Here is a 21,676-nt window from a genome sequence, read left to right as displayed (position 1 = left end):
GCAAAGACTGAGTGAGAAGGACCGGTATAAATACTAAACCAAATCTGATAGGCAGAAAGATAGAGAAGAGGGATAGGCTCAAGGAAAAACCAGAACCGCCCAAAAGCAAGAACAGTAGTCATGGAGATCATGAAAGGAATTGGCGTTTCCTAACAGATGGAGGATGGGTCCTTAGTATAATCTATTCTGGTGGGCCCAAAGAACACCAACTGACATTGCATCTATATATTTAAAAAAAAGGCAAAAAAAACCTTTATGAACCTGGCCTCACGTCTTTCTTCTCACATTCTTGAAGGGTATCATCTATAAAAATTTAAGATAGGAGTTTGTATTACAAAAATGCAAATGACCCTGTTTCATTGTATCTGTTTATGCTCCTTTTGCTGCATAACTCCGTCCTGCCGCCTCTCTTCCCGCTGTACGTGATGGCCCTCTTAACTTATATAAAGAAGTTCCTTATACACTTCCTGAATTAATATGAGATCTATTTTGTCATTGGCTTTCCAGCTTACATTTTCAAGTGTTATTCAATACACCACAGCTACGAAATAAATGTTTAAAATGGGATTATATGGCTGAGCGCTTTTTACTGCATTGAAACGCCAATATATCACCGTAAGTGGATGTATGTCTCTTACGTGTGAAGACTTTTCTGGCATTGAACCCTCCAAAATCTTTTATAATAGCCCGTTTTTACAAGGTACATCATGATTCCCATGAATTACAATTCACTGCAATGAACATACGGTATCTGGTCCTAGACTATTGTCTTGTCCCTTATCTAAAAAACAGCTACTCATAGCCAAACATTATAGAAAATGAGCATAAGATGTTACTGTGGGTATTAAAACGATAAACCAATAAACAGATTAGCAAAAATTATTCTGCGGCCATAAAAGCGTACATCAGAGCCTTAGTACATTACGCCGTAACATGTTCATTACGCTTTAGATAAGGCAGGATAACCGTATAATACTGCGGCTCTCATTTACTCGGAATTACAAGTGCCGCATATATAGCTTTGCCTATGGTTGGAAGGGTTTCTTATTGCTCTGCTTTTCATCTGAGTCGCGGAAGGGAAAGTCGACGCGTAAACAATAGACAGGCATTTTAACAAGTTATGTCTGGAGCATTTCAATTTCATTTTACTGCCTTACATAGCGAGCTGATGGGGCAGTAAATGAAACGAGCATGACTCTCGTTGTGGTGCAGTTCTCCATAGACCATGTGTAATTGGAACTTGCTCCTTTAAAGGGGAACTTCAGCAGATCCATGTGATCATTCCCACCATCACTTAATCTAGCCCACATTGTAACAGTGTTCATTTATCTTCCCCCATGCCTACTCTAACTTGCTACATAAAAGTTCAGGTTCCGTCCGCCATCTTGGATCAAGCATTCACTTTCTGCTGTCAGTAGGTCTGGTATGTACATGTCCCATGAGGAATTTACCAGGCGTTACATAGGGAGGTGAGGCCAGATCAAATCTATCAGAAGCTATATACTAGTCCTTCCAAGGGCTTAGCTAAAGGCTCATGGGCCCTGGTGCAAGAATTCAGCTTGGGCCCCGCTACTCCTCCCCAACACCACAAGACCCCTGCCGCGCCTATGGCCAGCCGCCTTGCCCAACAGCCCCCCCATTATAATTCCCCACATAGCTGCCCCCACAGTATAATGCCCCCCATTAGCTGCTCCCATACAGTATAATGCCTCTCATAAATTCCCCCATACAGGATAATTCCCCCATAGCAGCCCCATACAGTATAATGCCCCCCATAGCTCCCCCCAAAGTATAATGCCCCCATACAGTATAATGCCCCCCATAGCAGACCCCATACAGTATAAATCCTCTCATAAATTCCCCCATACAGGATAATGCCCCCATAGCAGCCCCATACAGTATAATGCCCCTCATAGCTGCCCCACACACAGTATAATGCCCCCATACAGTATACTGCCTCCATAGCTGCCACATACAGTATAATGCCCCCATAGAGTATAATGCCCTCCATAGCAGCCCCATACAGTATAATGCCCCTCATAACTGCCCCCACACAGTATAATGCCCTCCTTAGCTGCCCCACACAGTATAATGCCCCCATACAGTATAATGCCCCCATAGCAGCCCCATACAGTATAATGCCCCCTTTAGCTGCCCCCACACAGTATAAAGCCCCCATAGCTGTCTCCCTACAGTGTAATGCCCCCATAGCTGCCACCATATCAGCCCCCCAGACAGTATAATGCCCCCATAGCAGACCCCATATGGTATAATGTCCCTCATAGTTGCCCAACACAGTATAATGCCCCCATAGGAGCCCCATACCGTATAATGCCCCTCATAGCTGCCACCTTATCATCCCCCCAGACAGTATAATACCCCTCATAGTTGCCACCATATCAGCCCCCCCATACAGTATAATGCCCCTCATAGCTGCCACCATATTAGTCCCCATCCTTATACAGTATAATTCCTCCATATGTGTATAATAGAAAAATAATAAAGTTGCTTACCTATCCCCGTTCCTACGACGGGTGGAGGAGATCCTTCTCCTTCTTTGCCCTGTGTTGAGTGACTCGGTGCAGACAAGCGCGATGACGTCACTAAATCACACCTGTCTGCGCCGAGCCGCTAATAGCTCACGGCAGTGAATGCTAGAGGAAGGAGCCGTCAGCTCCTTGCTCCAGGATTAAATTCAACTGGATCTGCGTCCTGAGAACGCGAATACAGTTGGAAGCAGGACCCTGCTGAGTGGTTCGCGACCCCCCGGAGGTCTTCACACGACCCCCAAGGGGGAGTGCGACCCACAGTTTGTAATGTATTGTGTCTTGCAGTTTGTGTTTGTGCTGGAGAGAGGGGGGCCTGTAATTTAAAGCCCCCCTCTCCTCTCTCGACCGCAAACACAGACAGTACAATACAACAGACGGTACAATATAACACACATACATTACGGGCCCCCTCTGCAGCTCACCTGCAGTCTTCCATGTTCTTCCGCATCGGCTCTTCCACAGTGGCTGGAACGCCCCCTCACGTGACGTCATGGTCACATGGTACACTCAGTATACCATGTGACTGTGACGTCTAAACAAACCATGCCCGTAACCAGGAAGTGCTGGCATCACGGCACATACAAAGTTTGTATCAGCGCGCTGCATGGCAACGGGGGCCCGGTCGCAACTGCAACCCCTATAGCTACGCCACTGAGTCCTTCTCAATGAATTACAATATCAACAAAAAGTGAATTTATTTCAGTAATTCAATTGAGAAAGTGAAACTCATATTATATAGATTCATTACACACAGAGGCATCTATTTCCAGCAGTTTGTTCCTTTAATGTTGATGATTATGGTAACAGTTAATGAAAACACAAAATTTTGCCTCTCATCCGAATAGCTCTCTGCTTGGGCTAAAATGTAGGACCCATATATAAATTATTTTTGCAAAAACAAGCTTGGAAAAATGTGAACAATCCCTTACTGCGAAGGATGAACAGTATACTGGGTGACTGAAAGATTTGGGGGCATAAGAGGGCCCACCTACATCTAGGGCATGCCCTGCATGTCACAGGGAGGAGCAGAGATGATTGGTTGACAGGAACCAGTGAGCAGCCTGGTGGCGATTCAGTGACAACACCAGAATACGCAAAATTAAGCAGATTTGTGGTGGTCACTCAGTACATTCCTGAATTATTGCTTTTTAATGGTGCAGGAACATTCTGGATAGTATTTTATTAAGAAACCTATAAGAGAGAGCAATGATATAATGGTACACTGATAAACTCTATTGTACACAGTATATGAAAGGAATTTAAAAAAAAATCCAATTCCACCCCACAATTCCATATTCCAATACATTATATGGTACTTTAAATGGTGCTAATAGAAACTACAGCTCCTCCCACACAAAATAAGCCCTCACACTATTGACAGAAAAATTCAAATATTATGGCTCTTGGAAGGCAGGGAGTGAAAAACGAAAAATGGCTGGGTCGTCAAGGGGTTAAAAATCGCTACATATGTAGCGCCATGTTAGCCAAAACCCTGGGTACAGTAATTACTAAAGCAGTACCAGAATAAAAATTGATCCATAATAAAATCCACCTTCCTAATAGACTGCTTGTTGACAGTTTCCATGAGGGCAGTTGTTTCTATGTTGAACAAAGTTAAGAAAAAATGCAATAAATGAAGAAGTTGATTATAATATCATACCTGCATTTCCGCATGGCTTTCCTAACATCTGAGGTTAATATTCTGTGTATGAATTTTAGTTACAGCCGTTCTTACCAGTTCTGTCCTAGGATGTTTGCCTCTGCAGACCAGGATGGGGAGAGGAGTGATTAACCTGTGATATATCCCCTTCTCCTCGCTGGTGCCAACATGAACTCAATGGGCATTCACTGTAATGTGAAATTTATTTTTTTGCCATGACCCATAACCCCAATCTGGACCCTATACTTAGCTGTATCCAGTTAGGAAAATAGATAAGACCTATGTGCTAACATAAAATATAAAATTATAAAGATGAGACATTGGGAGCGAGGAAATAGATTTGACCATTGTATCCTATATAGTAGATTTTAGTGAAGGAACTAATGAGATGGAGAAGAGAAGAAGAAAGTGTACATAGGACTTTGATTTAAATTGGATGTCCGCTTCGGCCAATGGCTTTTTGTTAAAAGGGATCCCCTCGATGAGCTGATCACAGGGTGTCCCTTTGCTGGGACCGCCCACAATCAGGTGTAATCTGTGGTGGGAACCTTGCAGTAAGTGTTCAATTTCCCTGTAGCACCACCACTGGGTGCTCCAAAGACGAAGACGCTGTTTGTATCTGCTCTAAGGCTTCAACTAATAAATGAGGCTCTTGAATATGGGACCTGAATGTATTACTCACCTTGTCCTGACCCAGCGTCACTCACCCACTCGCATCCGGCTCTGATGACGTCACACCTGGCGGCAGATTTCTAATGGGAGACATTAGTTTTTTAGTCCTATGTCTTGAACCTAATCCTGACCTTAGCCTTCTCTCTGGATTACGCCATTGCCTTCCTCCTTCTGGTATTCGCGACTGGTGCTTGTTCTTCAACCTGCTTATTATTGACCTCTGGCTCGTCTTCTTGTTACATCTACGTCTTCTACTCCATCTCGTCGCATTCTTGTCCATTTTTCCGGTTTTGATCCTGATTTTGTTCTTATTCTGCTCTTTCACCTGCTAAGACGTTGCTGCGGCGCACCCACCACCAATCGGTGACTGCTTTCGGGTCCGCAAACTGGAAATCCAACTGGAAGAGACCATACCTCCATGTGTGGGGTTCTAGGGGGAAGAACAGTGAAATTCCTTAGACTTTAGCGAGCACCAAACTAATTGTAGATCCACTTCTCTGGTGAGATCCATAAGACAGTGTGTATGAAAACCTGTTTTCTAAACCAGGCAAGGTCCTAAAATATCTCCTGCAGCCAATGCCCCTTATTCTATTGGACCGCAGTATACTTATCATATGTGATTATCAGCTCTCATGTTATAACCTTTTCCTCTATGAGCTGCTGACTATAGGTTTACTGCTCCTTTAAGCATATTTTATATATATATATATATATATATATATATATATATATATATATATATATATACCATGCACTTTTCTTAAGTGAAATTGTTTTGCTACAATATTATAAGTGTGTGCTCAAGAGAGATTGTTTCTTTCAATGTATTATTTTATTCAAATATTCAAAGCAATGTCAAGCGCCTGGAGATACTTGTCTTACCTCTCAACTTAACACGAATACATGAGGCTTGTGTTTTTTAGACTTCCCTTTTCTTGTATATGATAAGTTATCCTATAGAATAAAAATAAACCTTAGAAAACCAGTAACGCCCTTTCTTCCCCGCTGTCCCCTTGCTCTCCATGGCAATGCTGGTAGAGTTGCCAAGTGGCACATGCACAGAATGAACGGCCGCACTATTTAAAATCCATTTATTTCAGTCATTAGTTATTTATTTATGGTGGTGTATACCTTGTATCCAGCTTTATACCTTGATGTGCTTGTTCTGACTTCTACCTGTATTTCACCAGAATTGACTGAATATTCTACCTGTTTGCAACCCCCTTGTTTCCCGACTGGATTGCTACCATCTACCATAAGTTTATCGACTATGGCAAGTTTCTAAGAACCAGGTTATTTACAAAAACAAACATATAATATTGTTAGATTATGGGCAATAGGAAAATCACAGAAAGTTGTCACCATTGAAAAATACTAACGTTTGTAGTCTAGTCACCATTCAGATTGTCCTTCCGTACCTGTCACCAACCCCTGTGCATCCCCGCTGCTCCGTGTAGTAGTCTTGAGGTCAATCGTTATAAGCCGTAGGGACATTTCAATAACAGTAAAGTGATATTTTTACAGCAGTATTAGTCCATCATAGTAATGTCACTTTGAATGCCATGTTGTCACGTCACAATCCTATAACCCGAAGTGACAGGAGAATGAAGGAGAAATTCATCTAGATTATATATTTTTTTCATTGGGCAGCCACTTTATTGCCAGGAAAGCCGTTTAGTTAGTTATTGATACTTATCTCTTCTAAACAGGTGGGTTGTTGAGACACAAGAAATGTCATCCAGTCGAGGCGAAAAACAGTAATAATTACCTCTTTTACCTCAGTTGTTTTAAAGTGGATTTGTCAGGGCTCCTATCAGAGTGTGGCATAAGATAGTAGGGGAGACGCTGAGCATGATGATATATAGTTTTCTATGATTTGTTTCAGTATTTTTATGGAAAAAGCTGTTTAAATGCTGCGAGGACTCATAGAGAAAGCCTGTGAGACCTACTTACCCCGCTCACAAACAGTGATTGACTGCTCTCCTTATATACAATCTCATACAAGACAAGGGAAGCAGGACCCACAGGCTTTCTCTGAGTGGGCGGGGGAAGCAGGACTCACAGGCTTTCTCTATGAGTGGGTGGGGGAACCAGGACTCACAGGCTTTCTCTATGAGTACTGGCAGTATTTAATCAGCTTTTTACATTAAATTATTGATCAAATCATAGAAAACCATACATCTCCGAGCTCAGCGTATCCACCTCTACCCTATACTGTCCTTAGATAGGAAACCTGGCAAAGACGTTTGTACCTGGCAGAGACCTGGTAGACGTTTGTTGTGGAGGTAGGTATAGACCAACATGACTGGCATACTGTAACGATACATCTGCCAGTACTGCATGTCCTAGTGGTGGTTCACTCTAGTCAAGGTAGATGTATTCCTTCTCATTATCATTTTTGACTAGATATACGTTGCATGACTGTATTATATGAATACGAGATGCGCTTCTATTACATTGAGGCAGGCAACTGAAGTCTCATTGAATCTTTTTCTGCTGTTCCTTGTAGGGCACTGGAAAATATTCCATCTATATTGCAAACTACGCAGACCGCAAAGTGGGCCCTCACGCCTTAATTGAGCTTGACGAAGCAGCTAGCGACCTATCGAAAGGAATAATTGTGCTGTCAAATGTGGCAGCCGAAGCTGGGGTCAATAAGTATACAGGTAAGGATGGGATCGTTTGGACTTATAATATATAGAGTCACCCTTATAAAATATCCTTTAATATGGGTTAAGTTGGATGTGGCTGCAAAGTGGGGTTATTTGTAGCTATGCCATTCTCCTCCCTCATGTAAGTGGTAGGGTGGAGATCCATTGTGGTCTAAGTTTGGTTCAATAGAATTGTGGGGGTTCAACTTTTGTTGCTATAAAAAATCAAATTAATATTGCAGACCCAGGTGGAGAAGAGCATGGGTTAAAGGCGCAGTCTCATTACAGATTTGAGCTGAATCATTTGAGGCAGACTGGTTGCTATAGAATGCAAGATATGTGTGGAAGGGGGGAAGGAAGGGATAGCTGGTATAACTTAAATTAAAATATAACCTTTATTAAGTGTACATATAAAAAGAGAAAGTACGTAAGGGTGAGTTAGTGACCCTAAGAAATGAAAGGTTGGATGTCCCCTGATTTGAACCAACCTAAGTGAATTATTGATCAAAACTTCTTCTGATGAATATTGCCCTTATATATTTCACGCATGTGAACTAATTGGGAGGGAAAAAGGGGGGAAAAAGGCATAAGGGCAGACAGTGTCTGATCAGTAGGTGAAATTGGCCCGACTGTAGGTATATTGTACCTTAGAGGGATAGGGTGAACGGTCCCTTATAGACACCCTATGTATAAAATAGACAACCCACTGGACAATTGAGGTTCCAATGTAAATGAAAGTATATTTGAAATTGTTCAAGTGGGATGAGAGGGATATAGACGAATAATATTTAGCGCTCAATGATACGGTTAGCAATGACACATTATTGGATGGTAGCGCAAGGGCATAGTCAGCTAATAGCTGCCAATGGTTAGAACGGCATGTGTGAATGCCAGCGTTCTCTGAAATGCTCAATATATTGGACGTATGGATTGTCAATTGTGTACCTGCGTGGCCAAATATGTGTGCAGCGTAGCTCTTTCTGAGCAGGTTCAAATGCTACCTCCTTATAATTCTAAGGGAGGCACTAGCCAGGCAAGTGTGTAGTCCAGTGTGAGCGGCTAATGTAAGCGCCGCTCAGCTGGGCTACACTGTGAGTTCCCTCTTTTATCCCTTCCTTCCCCCCTTCCCCCACATATCTTGCATGATCTTTGTTGGTGTACACCAGGTATAACATTTTCAATCATTTAGTACTACCATAATCTGGTTACTATAGAATGCACTGCCTAACAACCAAAGCATTTTATAAAGGGTTCTAAGTAAAGACCACATATGAGATATCATGATGTTACAGTATATCGTGCCAAATGACAAACTCAGCTCTAATGAATATTATATGTATATGAACAGTCTAAAGAGTATATTTTTCGGGTTAAGACATCTATGCTTCTCATTTCCCCAGTCCATATGCCCAATAAGCAGGGGCAGGACAAGCTCTTTTGGTACCCAAAGGATGAGTTTCAGAATATTAAATCACTCATTGCACTAAAAGGTAATCTTATCCGACCCCAGATTGTACAGCATTATCTACTGCTTGGACACCGCGTTCACATGTTTGTACAATGTAATTTAACCTCTTAACGCAGAAGGACGGATCCTCTGCAGCTGCTAGTTCGCGCAGGAGGACGAATATATCCGTCCTGTGATCGCGCGGGTACTGACAGTGTACCCACGCGATCAGCAGCAGAAGCACGGCTGTTATACACAGCCTGACTCCTGCTGAAACTGCCGGAATCCAAGCGCGCTCCAAATCCGGCAGTTTAACCCATTAAATGCCGCTGTCAACAGCGACATCTAATGTGTTTGACAAAGGGATGGAGCTCCCTCTGTCACCCCATCTGCGCCCCCGCAAAGAAATCGCGGGGCGCCGTCAGGTTTCCATGGCAGCCGGGGGCCTATCAAAGGCCCCCAGGTCTGCCTTCAGCAAATGCCTGTTAGGCTATGCCAGTTTTACACTGACAGGCAATAATGCTTTGGTATACTAAATATACCAAAGCATTATATATGCGATCAGCAGATCGCATAGTGAAGTCCCCTGGTGGGACTAAAAAAAAAAAAGTAAAGCAGTTAAATAAAGTTTGTGAAAAAAATAAAATTTACAGTCAAAATCAAATAAAACTAGTGGTTTTATTTAGTAAAAGTGTTAAAACAAAAAACACATCCGCATATATGGTATCCCCGCAATCATAACGACTTGAACAATAAAATGAACACGTTAATTAAACCGCCGGATGAGCGACGTCCAAAGAAAAACAAAAAACCACGGCAAAATTTTTTTTTTCTCCCATTCCCCCCATAAAAAATTAAATAAAAGTTAATCTATAAGTCCTATGTACCCCAAAATAGTACTAATGAAAACTATACCTTGGCCCGCAAAAATCAAGCCCACATACGACCACATCGACGGAAAAATAAAAAAGTTACGGCTCTTGGAATGCGGCGATGCAAAAACAAGTAATTTTTTTCTAAAAGGCTTTTTATTGCGCAAACGTAAGAAAACATATAAAACCTTTACATATTTGGTATCCCCGTAATCGTGCCGACCCATAGAATAAAGTTAACATGTTATTTACGCTGCATAGTAAATGGCGTAAATTTATAACGTGAAAATTAATGCTGGAATAGCTGCTTATTTTAAATTCTCTCCTACAATAAAGTTAATAAAAGTTAATCGATATATTATAAGCATCTAAAAATGGTAAAATTACAGAATACCACTCGTCCCGCAAAAAACAAGCCCTTATACGGCTATATAGACGGAATACAAAAACAGTTACGACTGTGAAAAAAACAAAAAATAATCCTTGGTCATTAAAGAGCAAAATGGCCTAGTCATTAAGGGGTTAAAGAGAACCTTTCACCTCCCAATACATGTGCAGCATGTTATTGGAAAGGCTTCACAAACCCTGCCTCACGTAAAATTATATTTCTAACTCCCTCCGTTATTTACATATCGGTGCCGTTATATTTGGCGCCCGATATGTAAATAAGCCCCTTATCAGTCAATGGGGCGTTTCTAACTAACTAAAAGGCAAAGGGGCGTGATGTCTCCACTCTGACACTGTCCAATCAGCGAGATTAGTAGAGGAGAACTCCACTTATATTATTGAATTAAATGAAATAAGTTATCCCTCCATGCTCAGGTGTACACCACCTATTGAATTGTAGAAATAATAGGAAAGGGGAAAAGAGGAAAAGGAGCGTGGAGGGTTAAAGGTCGCCTTCAATTGTATTGATACCGACTGCAATAGGGACAGAAAGATCATATTATGCAATGTCCCCTTTTAATATTGCCACATTGTGAAGTTGTCGATGTTACAATGTATAATTACGACTTTTGTCAAATTTAACAAAGTAGAAAATCTATTAGTTACTTTCACTACTTTGATGAAAATAGAAGAGGTAGTGCTGCAAGGGTGAATCGTATATGTAAAGTTCCTTGCATATGCACTCCGCAAGAGGTTGTATTCAAATTCTGTGAGCAACTGCGTATTGCCTAATTGCGTTTTTTGTTATTTTTTATTATATTATTTTATTTTTTTTCGATTTTTTAATACTTTCCAATTCGTTATTAGGTCATATTATAGTGCAATGTAGACTGCAGAATATGCCAATAGGCAATACGTTCGTTAGTGCGTTTTATGTACAACGCTGTTTATTTTATCACAGTTAGATATGTACTTTAGTCAGCAGTCAACTGACCTTTAACCCTCCACGCTCCTTTTCCTCTTTTCCCCTTTCCTATTATTTCTACTGTCCAATCAGCTGCAGACATTGTCAGGGAGGTTAGCGCTGTGTTCTCTCCCGCGAGAACACACACGGACTTGGTGGTTATGCTGCAGATAGCGTGCGCGTGCACGCACATCGATGGATGTAAGTAGATCTCCTCCTCGTCTCTGCTTCTCTGCCTCGTCTCTTCTCGTTCCGTGGCGGCGGGAGTAGTGACGTCGATGTGCGAGCGAACGGCCGTGCGAGCATGCGTGCATGCCCACGCTATTTGCAGCACAACCACCAAGTCTTTGTGTTTTCTCGCGAGAGGGAACACAGCGCAAGCCGCCCTGACACTGTCCACAGCTGATTGGACAGTGTCAGAGCGAAGACACCACTCCCCCTGGCCATTTAGTTAGTTAGAAATGCCCCATTGTCTGTTCAGGGGCTTATTTACATATCAGGCGCCAAATATAACGGCACCGATACGTAAATAACGGAGGGAGTTAGAAAAATAATTTCACGTGAGACAGGGTTTGTGAAGCCTTTCCTATAACATGTTACACTCAGCTGCACGTGTTTGGGGAGGTGAAAGGTTCTCTTTAAAGGCAGGGTGTTGGTTTTTTCATCCATAAATGGCATTCCCCTCAATCGCACCCTAGGCGGCTGCCTAATCCTCCTACCCCTCTTCCTGGTAATGCTAATAGGGCATATGGAAGGAATTGTAAAACCCCTTCAATGTTTTATGTTATAATCTACATCAATGCCTATTATTACTATTATTATCATCATACCGCTTACTGTCCAGCGATCGCAGCCGCTTTATACCATCGTATTACCTTTTTATTGTTCTCTTTGATGCAGACTGTATATCTTTATGTAGTTACTGTGGCTCCAGAGTCTGTGCCTGACAGTGACAGAAATACAAATCGCTTAAACACCTTTCATGTAATAGATTCTACAAGGTATTCTAAAAGTTGAGCCGGGTATAAATGATGCATTTAAATCTCAGTCCTGCCATGATTGATCTGGACTATAAGGGCTTTGCGGCTTCAGGGGTTGCAGTACTTCATGTTCAGAACTTCATGTCTCAGAGAATCACCGTTCTGCAGCGTATATTTAACTCTGTCGTGTCCTTCATGTAAAATCCCCAAAAAGGCATCTATGTCTACATTGGCATTACTTTTTAGGCTTTTTATATATTTTTTTTTATATTTTCATATAGGTGGCTCAAATCTACTATATGCTTTTTGTGCATTTTTAAATTAGTAATTTTTTTTTATTTTGGTATTTGTTTTACTACTGTATTTGTTACGCATTATTAGACTTATGGAATGTGGATTCTAAGGCCTCGTTCCCATCAGCGTCGGGTTCCGTTCATGGGTTCCGTTAGACCTTTCCGTCAGAGGAACCCATGTACAGAAAGACAAACGGAAACCATAGCTTTCGTTTGCATTACCATTGATTTCAATGGTCATTTTTCCGTTGCAAATGGTTTCCGTTTGTCTCCGTTCTATAAGGTTTCTGTTTTTCTTGCGGAAACAACAGCACAGTCGACTGCGCTTTGGTGCCTCTGTCAGATACCGTATTCTAGGGGAGAATACCTCTGTAATTTGGCATGTGATGAACAAGCCAGGGGGGTAGCTATATGGGGTGCAGAGGCAGCAGTCAAACCTGGGCCCTTGAGCCTAAGGGAGCCCAAAGGCTTCTCTGCCACATACTGTGAGTAGACACCAGTATAATAAATGGCACATGATATTTGGGGACTCGTGTTATAGATTTTGCATTGGGGTCCAGTATCTCCACTTTACGCCTCTGTAGCAAGCAGATTCTCACAGAATTGTATCAATTAGAGTCACACGGAGGTACAATATTGGCCCACAGATTTCTATGAGCCCCACAATACAGATATATGGTTGTGTACATAAAGGGGTTACATGGCAATATCGACTTTGCAACTAATGACCAAAACCATTCAGACTGTTTCTCCCCCATAGGGCACAATTGAAGTCAGGGGGCATCTAAGATTTTACTGTGATTAAGGTGCTTCTTCATATCACTATGTAGCCCGTGTCTCAATGATAGCTCCTTGCCAACAGCCGTATAGTATTGAATGGCTTAACCCCTTCAAGGCTATGTACATCTCTGGAAATATATATATATTTTTTATTGTTTTTTAAATCAATGTGTTATGTATTTTTAAGCAACTTTCAAATTGACTTTTATAAAAAAAAGAAAAATAATATTTTCCTTTTTTACGAAACAGCTTCTATGCGTCCTGTATACTTACAACTTGCAGAGGCGTAGCTAGGTTCTCCAGCACCTCCAGTTCTCCGGGGCCCCCTTCCCAACCTCTTTCCCGACATCTTCTTCCCCCTCGCCGTGTTTGTTTTCTCTACCAATCGACGTGTCATTTATTTTTATGTAACGCGAGCATAAAAACATTTGTACATTTTACAAGCAATATGGTTCTATACACAACACCAGAACCAAGCTCAGTACATAAATACAGCCCCAGAACCAAGCTCAGTACATATATACAGCACCAGAACAAAGCTCACTACATATATACTACACCAGAACAAATACAGCTCAATTTAGTGCAACCCCTGCCGTATAGGTGTGTATGGCGTAAAACTACAGCTCCCAGCATGGCCCAAACAATGATAAGGATATGCTGGGAGATGCCGTTTCACAAAAAATAAATCATATCATAATCACACCACCCATCATCTCGCTGCAGATCATACAGTGACTACAGTGCTGATTAGAGGCAGAATAAACATTTACATTGAGTGACTCACCGGTGACGTCTCAGATTCTAGTTATTTTTCTCCATCCGGTCCAGACCTCTATGATGACTTCTCCCGGTCACAGCCCATTTCTGCAGTTTGCTGCTCAGATGTCTTCAGCTTCTCACTTTTCCAACATTTCTGCACCTATAAATAAATATAAAGTTATCATTATACCTCACACTACGCCCCTAAATATAATAGCGCCATATACTGCACCTCTAATTATAATAGCACCATACACCGTGTCTCTCACACACACACACACACACACACACACACACACACACACACACACACACACACTGTGCCCCCTGTAGATAGTGCCTGCCATAGAGTCCCCTGTAGATAGTGCCTGCCATATAGCCCACCCCTGTATATAGTGCTCCACTAGATAGTCCACCCCTGTATATAGTGCTCCACAGATAGCCCACCCCTGTATATACTATATACACGGGTGGGCTATCTGTGGAGCACTATATACAGGGGTGGACTATATGTACAAGGGGGCTATATACAGGGGTGGGCTTTCTGTGGAGCACTATAGGGGGAGCTATTTGTGGGATACTATATACAGGGGTGGGCTATATCTACAGGGGGACTATATCTACAGGGGGACTATATCTACAGGGGTGGGCTATCTACAGGGGGACCATATCTACAGGGGGGGCTATATCTACAGGGGGGGCTATATCTACAGGGGGGGCTATATCTACAGGGGGGGCTATATCTACAGGGCTGGGCTATATCTACAGGGCTGGGCTATATCTACAGGGCTGGGCTATATCTACAGAGGTGGGCTATATCTACAGGGGTGGGCTATATCTACAGGGGTGGGCTATATCTACAGGGGGCTATATACTATATAGCCCCCCCTGTAGCTATAGCCCACCCCTGTATATGGTGCTCCATAGATAGCCCACCCCAGTATATAGCCCACCTCTGTAGATATAGCCCAGCCCTGTAGATATAGCCCAGCCCTGTAGATATAGTCCACCCCCTGTAGATATAGTCCACCTGTATATAGTCCACCCCCTGTAGATATGGTCCCCCTGTAGATAGCCCACCCCAGTATATAGCCCCCTGTACATATAGTCCCCCTGTATATAGCCCACCCCCTGTAGATATAGCCCCCCTGTAGATATAGTCCCCCTGTATATAGCCCCCCTGTAGATATAGTGCCCCTGTATATAGCCCCCCTGTAGATATAGTGCCCCTGTATATAGCCCCCCTGTAGATATAGTGCCCCTGTATATAGCCCCCCTGTAGATATAGTGCCCCTGTATATAGCCCACCCCCTGTAGATATAGTCCACCTGTATATAGCCCACCCCCTGTAGATATAGTCCACCTGTATATAGCCCACCCCCTGTAGATATAGCCCCCCTGTATATATCCCACCCCTTGTAGATATAGTCCACCTGTATATAGCCCACCCCCTGTAGATATAGTCCACCTGTATATAGCCCACCCCCTGTAGATATAGCCCCCCTGTAGATATAGTCCCCCTGTATATAGCCCACCCCCTGTAGATATAGTCCCCCTGTATATAGCCCACCCCCTGTAGATATAGCACCCCTGTAGATATAGCCCCCCTGTAGATATAGTCCGTCCCCCCACAGATACAGCCACACACTACTATTACAATTAAAAAAAAAATAATATTCAAACTCACCTTATTCCCGCTCCCACGCCGTCCGGCAGCCATGGAGACCTGCTCTCTTCTGCGCAGGTCTCCAGGGGGTTGAACACAGCGTCTATGAAAGGCGCTGATTGGCTGGGCAGGATGACTTTCCCTGCCAGTCAGTCAGCGCCTTTCATCGACGGAAGCGTCACTGGTACAAAAGGTACCAGTCGCTTCATTCGTGGAGAGGCGCTGAATGGCCGGGCACGGAACGTGCCCGGTCATTCATTGCTTCTAATTGTACCTGTGTCCTTGCGACACAGGTACAATTATAGTGCAGGAGGTGGCGCTGGCGCCCCCCTCTGAGCTGCGCCCGGGGCACGTGCCCCGCCTGCCCCCCCCCCCTAGCTACGCCCCTGCAAGTTGTATCGTTACCTCTCAGCTGATTCCATCAGTTCAGCCGAACTGACTGCTCTGCTGAGAGCGGGTCCTGCGTCTCTGACACTCAGTGTCCAGCTAATATCAATCACATTAAGTTCATAATTTAGATATGATTGATATTATCTAAGACTGATTCAGAGATTGTTTTTGGGTTTTTTTTGTGACACATTATACTTTAATTTGGTGATAACTTTTTGACAATGTGTTTACTCTTTATTTATAAAAAAGAAATCCAAAATTTATAGAAAATGTGGCATTTTCTTAAATTAGAAATCCTCTGCTTCTAAAATGGATGATGAAGCCACAGAAATACCATATGTATTCTTTATGTAGGCATATTTTTTTATTCTAAATTTATTTTTGGGACATTTAAGGCTTAAGTTTAATAGCAGTTTTTGATATCAGGACATAATAAGGTGGTGTAATAATGGGGTAAATAAATAATGCAATTAATAATCCACGGATGTGTGGTACGCTTTTAAGCAATCTTTTATGCACAGGCCAGGTTTTTCAGGGCAGGTGCCGCACTGATAAATAGTAGCAAAAAAAAAAAAGATTGGAAGTCAACATTACTGCAAAAAGTTCCAAATTAATTTCATGCAAAGTACACCTAGCGATGTTTCTCAAGCAGTGAAATATCTTAAAGGGTAATTAAGCGTTTGACAAACTTGTGACATGTCAAGTTTTGATTGGTGGGGGTCCGAGCACTGAGACCACCACCTATAGCTAAAACGAAGTGGCAGAAGAACTCGTGTGAGTGCTCAGCCGCTTTGTTTTTGTGCGGCTTGTTTCGGAAAGTCGATGTATCGGAGTACGGGCTCATAGACGTTCTATTGAGTCCGTGCTCCGATTCATTGATTTCCTTAAAAAGCCGAACAGACACTAAGCGGTTGAGCGGTCACACGAGCGCTTCTGCCATTTCATTTTAGCGATTGGTGGGGGTCTCAGTGTTCGGACCCCCACCAATCAAAACTTGTGACATGTCACTATGACATGTTAGAAGTTTGTCAAACGTTTAGTTACCCTTTAACACTAATCATCTTAAATACTGCCATGGGGCATGCATAATCAAGTATAAACGTCTACATATGTATGACTACATACACCAATAGACATTACAATGAATAATTACATCCAAATATATCCAATCACCTTCTTCCGTGTGATGAAATCCAGCTGCTGGGAAACTGCCGACATGAATAGCTCATCCAATAGTCCGTCTCATACCCCCAACTTAACTAAGACAACCCATTATACCTATTATATCTAATGCGCATGTCTCTGCGTCCACTGGGACCTACTGCGCATGTTCACGCCATGGCGACACTGAAAGGAAACCTCTCAACTGGTTGACATCATTGTTGCCACTCCTCATGAGAACGCCCACCTGGAAAACACATAGAACATACATACAGGAGGTGGCCAATCCTAGTACTAATATGTGGTCAGTAGAGACCTTATCTACAGTATTCCTTGATGGTAGAATCCATATTTAACTTAGGGGTCCAATCCATATGATCTCTATCCACTCTCACTATCCGTCCCAAGCAGCTGGTCCATCTGAAAAAAATATATAGATATTGCGACATGTTAGCAAAACCCTTGACAACCTGCAAATCACATCACAACCACTAGGTGGCCACACATAGACACAAAAAGCATAGACATCTCGTGACAGAGTAACGCAAAATCATGTTGTTTTTTTCAAAGCTGGTCATCTCGCGCCCCAAATCTCACAATATATGGGAGATAAGCGGAAAAGTAAGGAAGGACACAAATGTAAAGTGCATGTGTCAAGAGTGCATAAAAACCTATATATACTGGTCAAGTTAGTATAATCTAATAACTACCACTATTTTTTTAAATTTAATGACCAAAAACATCCTAATTAAATAGAAAATCCCTAACAGTTTTCCGCTACCACAGAGGATTTATGTAGATAGACTTCACTATTAACCTGAGCTTTATCATATGCATAAAAATTTCCTGTAACTTAAATTCTAATTTAAAGTCTTGTGGCCGTACTTCATCCAAGGTGAAGATCCACCTCAGTTCTTTTTTTGAAAGTAATTTTTGACGATCACCGCCCTTTCCCCTAGATGGAGTGAAATCGATCACCCTAAATCGAAGTTGGTCACTTAATGTCCCTTTTCTGAAAAAAGTTGATTTATGGGAACCATAAATCAACTAATGCCTTTATTATCACACTCTTGTGCTTGTTAATGGGGCACAAGGGCATTAAAAATAAAAAATAAATATATATATATATATATATATATATATATATATATATATATATATATATATGATAACTGGAACGACAGGTAAATCTCCCCTTTATGGCATACGTCTTACCAATATATTACCAGCTAGCCATAAATATACAGAATTTTGCGCAAACCACTTCCCACCCATGTCGTAAATGTACGTCATTGGTCAGAAGGGGTTAAAAGCTTCTGGAGTGCTTCATTTTATCACAGGGTTTCTTAACTCCAGTCATCAGGTACCCTCAACAGCTCAAGATTTGGGGATATCACATGGACAGAACATCTGTGGTTATTACCGATGCCCGGATAATAATGATACCACGTGTATAATACTATGGAAATCCTGAAAACACCACTTGTTGGGAAGTTGACCATTGCCCTGGAGTCCCAGATAGAGAGTAGTCCCATTGTGCTGGTCACTTACAGCTCTGTAGCCAACCATGTGATAAGTAGAGTGGCATATTTATCATGTGAAAATCGGCAGATAGTCACCCTGTAAAGTAAAACATTTTTACCCCCAGCCATGTCTATAGGGTCTGTTCACTCTCCGACATTACATTCACAGGGAAATACCTGGTGACAGGTCGACTGTGAAGATATAATTTTACATTAGGAATATAGAACAGCCGGCCTCAGTTTTCATGCCCTGCTGTGCCCGGTATAACTACAGGAAATGACAGGCTTTATTGATGATGAAAAGGAGACAGATGAGTTCTGTGTGTGAGTTCATAACGCTAAGAGGCTTTTAGAAAAATATTAAGCTGAAACAGAAGTTGAAGCTTAAAAAATTGCAACTAGTATTACTTAAAAAGGTACCAGTTTCGGACAATTACTTTTTGATAGTAAGGCCTACCGAAAATGAGATGATCATAGGGTGTCCTGCTGCAGCAATCAGCAACAATCTGTGGAGGGATCTGGCAAAAAGTGCTCAATTTCCCTGCAGCGCCACCACAGGGGAAATTAAGCATTACATGTGCCCTCTGAAATCAATGGATTGTTCATGTAATGCAGAGAGAGATACTCTTGGTACAGTGGCTGCTTTTAGCTGTGGCTTATTTATTAGGATGTTATGAATGACCCCCTTCTATTAACTCAGAATTACCTAATTATTTATTTGAAAATGGATTTCCTAAATTAAGCAATTCCCAGAAACAATGACCCCAACTGTTTTGCGTATTCACGTGCATATTGTGTTACTCCTGTCATCTGTGTATCGTTTTATTTAACTAGATTTAGAATTAATGGATAATATTTAATGATAAAATTGTGTTGACAAATACTACAGTAAAATTCCTGTAATCCGGTATCTATCAGTCCTGCAGGTGCCAAATTATTAAATATGCATGATTATTGGACGAAAAGTAAAAAAAAAACACCTCACCTGTAAGGCCGGGTTCCCACGGGACAGATACGCTGCGTAAAAACCACGCAGCGTATCCGACCTGGAACCCGCGGTACATACCGTCCAAGAACCGCACCACCAAAAAACGTTCATACTTTCGTAGGACATTGTTATAGCGACGGAGTCCGGTCCGCCCTTCCTGGATGACGCTGCAGCCCATGTAAAGTCATCCCAGGATGCCAGTCTCTGATGTCACCCAGGGCAGCATTCTGGGATGACGTATCATCCCATGTGAACACTAGGGGATATGTGTTATTACTATCTTATGGGGAACTAAACTTTAAAAAAAATGTTGACACGCCATAGTGACATGTGAGAAGTTTTGATCGGTGGGGATCTGAGCACTTACACGGCCACCGATCGCTATAACTAAACGGCAGAAGCACTCGGGTGAGCAATGTGCCGCTTCGCTTCTGATCGGTTTTCTTCGGCTTTCCTCTGAGTGGTGTGCGGGCTTGATAGAAAGTCTGAGTCCGTGCACCGCTCGCTTGCCTGTCCAAGAAAAAACGGTCAAAAACAAAGTGTCACGTCGCTCACCCAAACATTTCGTTTTAACGATCCCACCAAAGTTTAGTTACCCTTTAAAGTTAGAAATAAAAGTAGACCAGACTGCACCAAATGTATCACAGTGACGCCTGCTTATGATATATTTGGCGCATCTTGCTAGACACTTTTCTCACCTCTTTGAGGGTGTACTTTATAGAAATATTTAGCGCCAATAGAAATCAGACATTTTTTACAACTCCTTTTAGCCATGCCCCTTCTAGACACTATTGAGAACTGAGTGAAGTAAGGCGTAAAAAGTGTCTAAAAACATAAATAAAATTGGCGCACCGCATCTATCCAAGTTTTTTGGGTGCAATTTGAGACAGAATTCTGGTACATTTTGCTTTGTAAATCTTCGTCCACTGAGCCCCATCAGATACATTTTTTAGATGTTCTCTTTTTGCTCTTCTAGTCTGACTACTGGGACCAATACCCTAACCAATTCCCCACCAGCCCAATGTAGAAATAAGACACAAGCGATTGAATCTTTTGTGGACATGGGTCGGTCACAGCTTTATTATAAGCCCTCTTTACAGCTGTAAACATTCATAGATATAATTACAGTATGGCTTAAAGCGGTATGCCGACCGGCGGACTCCCGGCGAGCAAGCCTTCGATTCCACCGCTCTCTATTAATTCTTTAAAGGATCGTCGCCATGACTTGAAATACAGCTTCTTTTGCAACCACTAAGGAAGAAACCTAAAAGCATCAAAATACACCAAAACATATGTAAGCACGCACAATTTCGTAAATCAAACAATCTCAGGCAATGTCCTCAGCTACCCCGAATCATTTTTTTTTTTTAACAAGATAGGGAGGGTGGTACAAGTGGCACCTCAAGGGCTCAGCAGAGAAAAGGAAGAAACTGGAAAAGGTAACCTCTTATATAATCAAATTTGAGGGAGGGGACACATTCCATTGGTAGCTGACTTGTTAAGCCAAACCATGTATTCCCTGCAGGGGGGGAAAGAAGGGGGAGTCAAACCCATTACAATACACATGGGCTGACCCAGCTTTCTGGTACACTGATTTTAGCGATCAGGTGCCCTACAACTTATTGCTTCAGTGCCCATCCATAGGTATACCAAGGCATATAGACTGTCTTCCAACATGAATATCTGCTCTAAACAGCCCTTCTCTCTATGAGATTTTGCAATGACAGCTGGAACGCAGCTTTAAATAATTAAATAGCAACCTCTAATGAAACAACAGTTCCCACTCCAATATTTGCATACAGTATTTTGCAAAAAATTAAGCAACTTTCTCTCCTATTTACACCGTCTTTTGTTGTCCTTTATGCCCATATTGTGGTGTTATATAAATTAGCCTCTTCATCTGCTACTCACATATGTGTCCTTTTTATATA

General features: G+C 42.2%; 1 protein-coding gene across 4 annotated transcripts in view; it reads left to right on the top strand.

Moving 5' to 3' along the window:
- The window catches only part of CRTAC1 (cartilage acidic protein 1), a 365,203-nt gene that overhangs the window by 202,249 nt on the left and 141,278 nt on the right, over positions 1-21,676 (top strand). For all 4 annotated transcript variants that reach the window (XM_075843067.1, XM_075843068.1, XM_075843069.1 and 1 more), the window contains exon 5: positions 7,391-7,547. In XM_075843067.1, coding sequence (XP_075699182.1) covers positions 7,391-7,547 — 157 coding nt within the window. The remainder of the gene's footprint in view (positions 1-7,390; positions 7,548-21,676) is intronic.

Source organism: Rhinoderma darwinii, chromosome 11, assembly GCF_050947455.1.
Source record: "Rhinoderma darwinii isolate aRhiDar2 chromosome 11, aRhiDar2.hap1, whole genome shotgun sequence".
Classification (NCBI taxonomy): Eukaryota; Metazoa; Chordata; class Amphibia; order Anura; family Rhinodermatidae; genus Rhinoderma; species Rhinoderma darwinii.
Note: the sequence above shows the minus strand (reverse complement) of the source record. Positions and strands in the feature narration are given on the sequence as shown.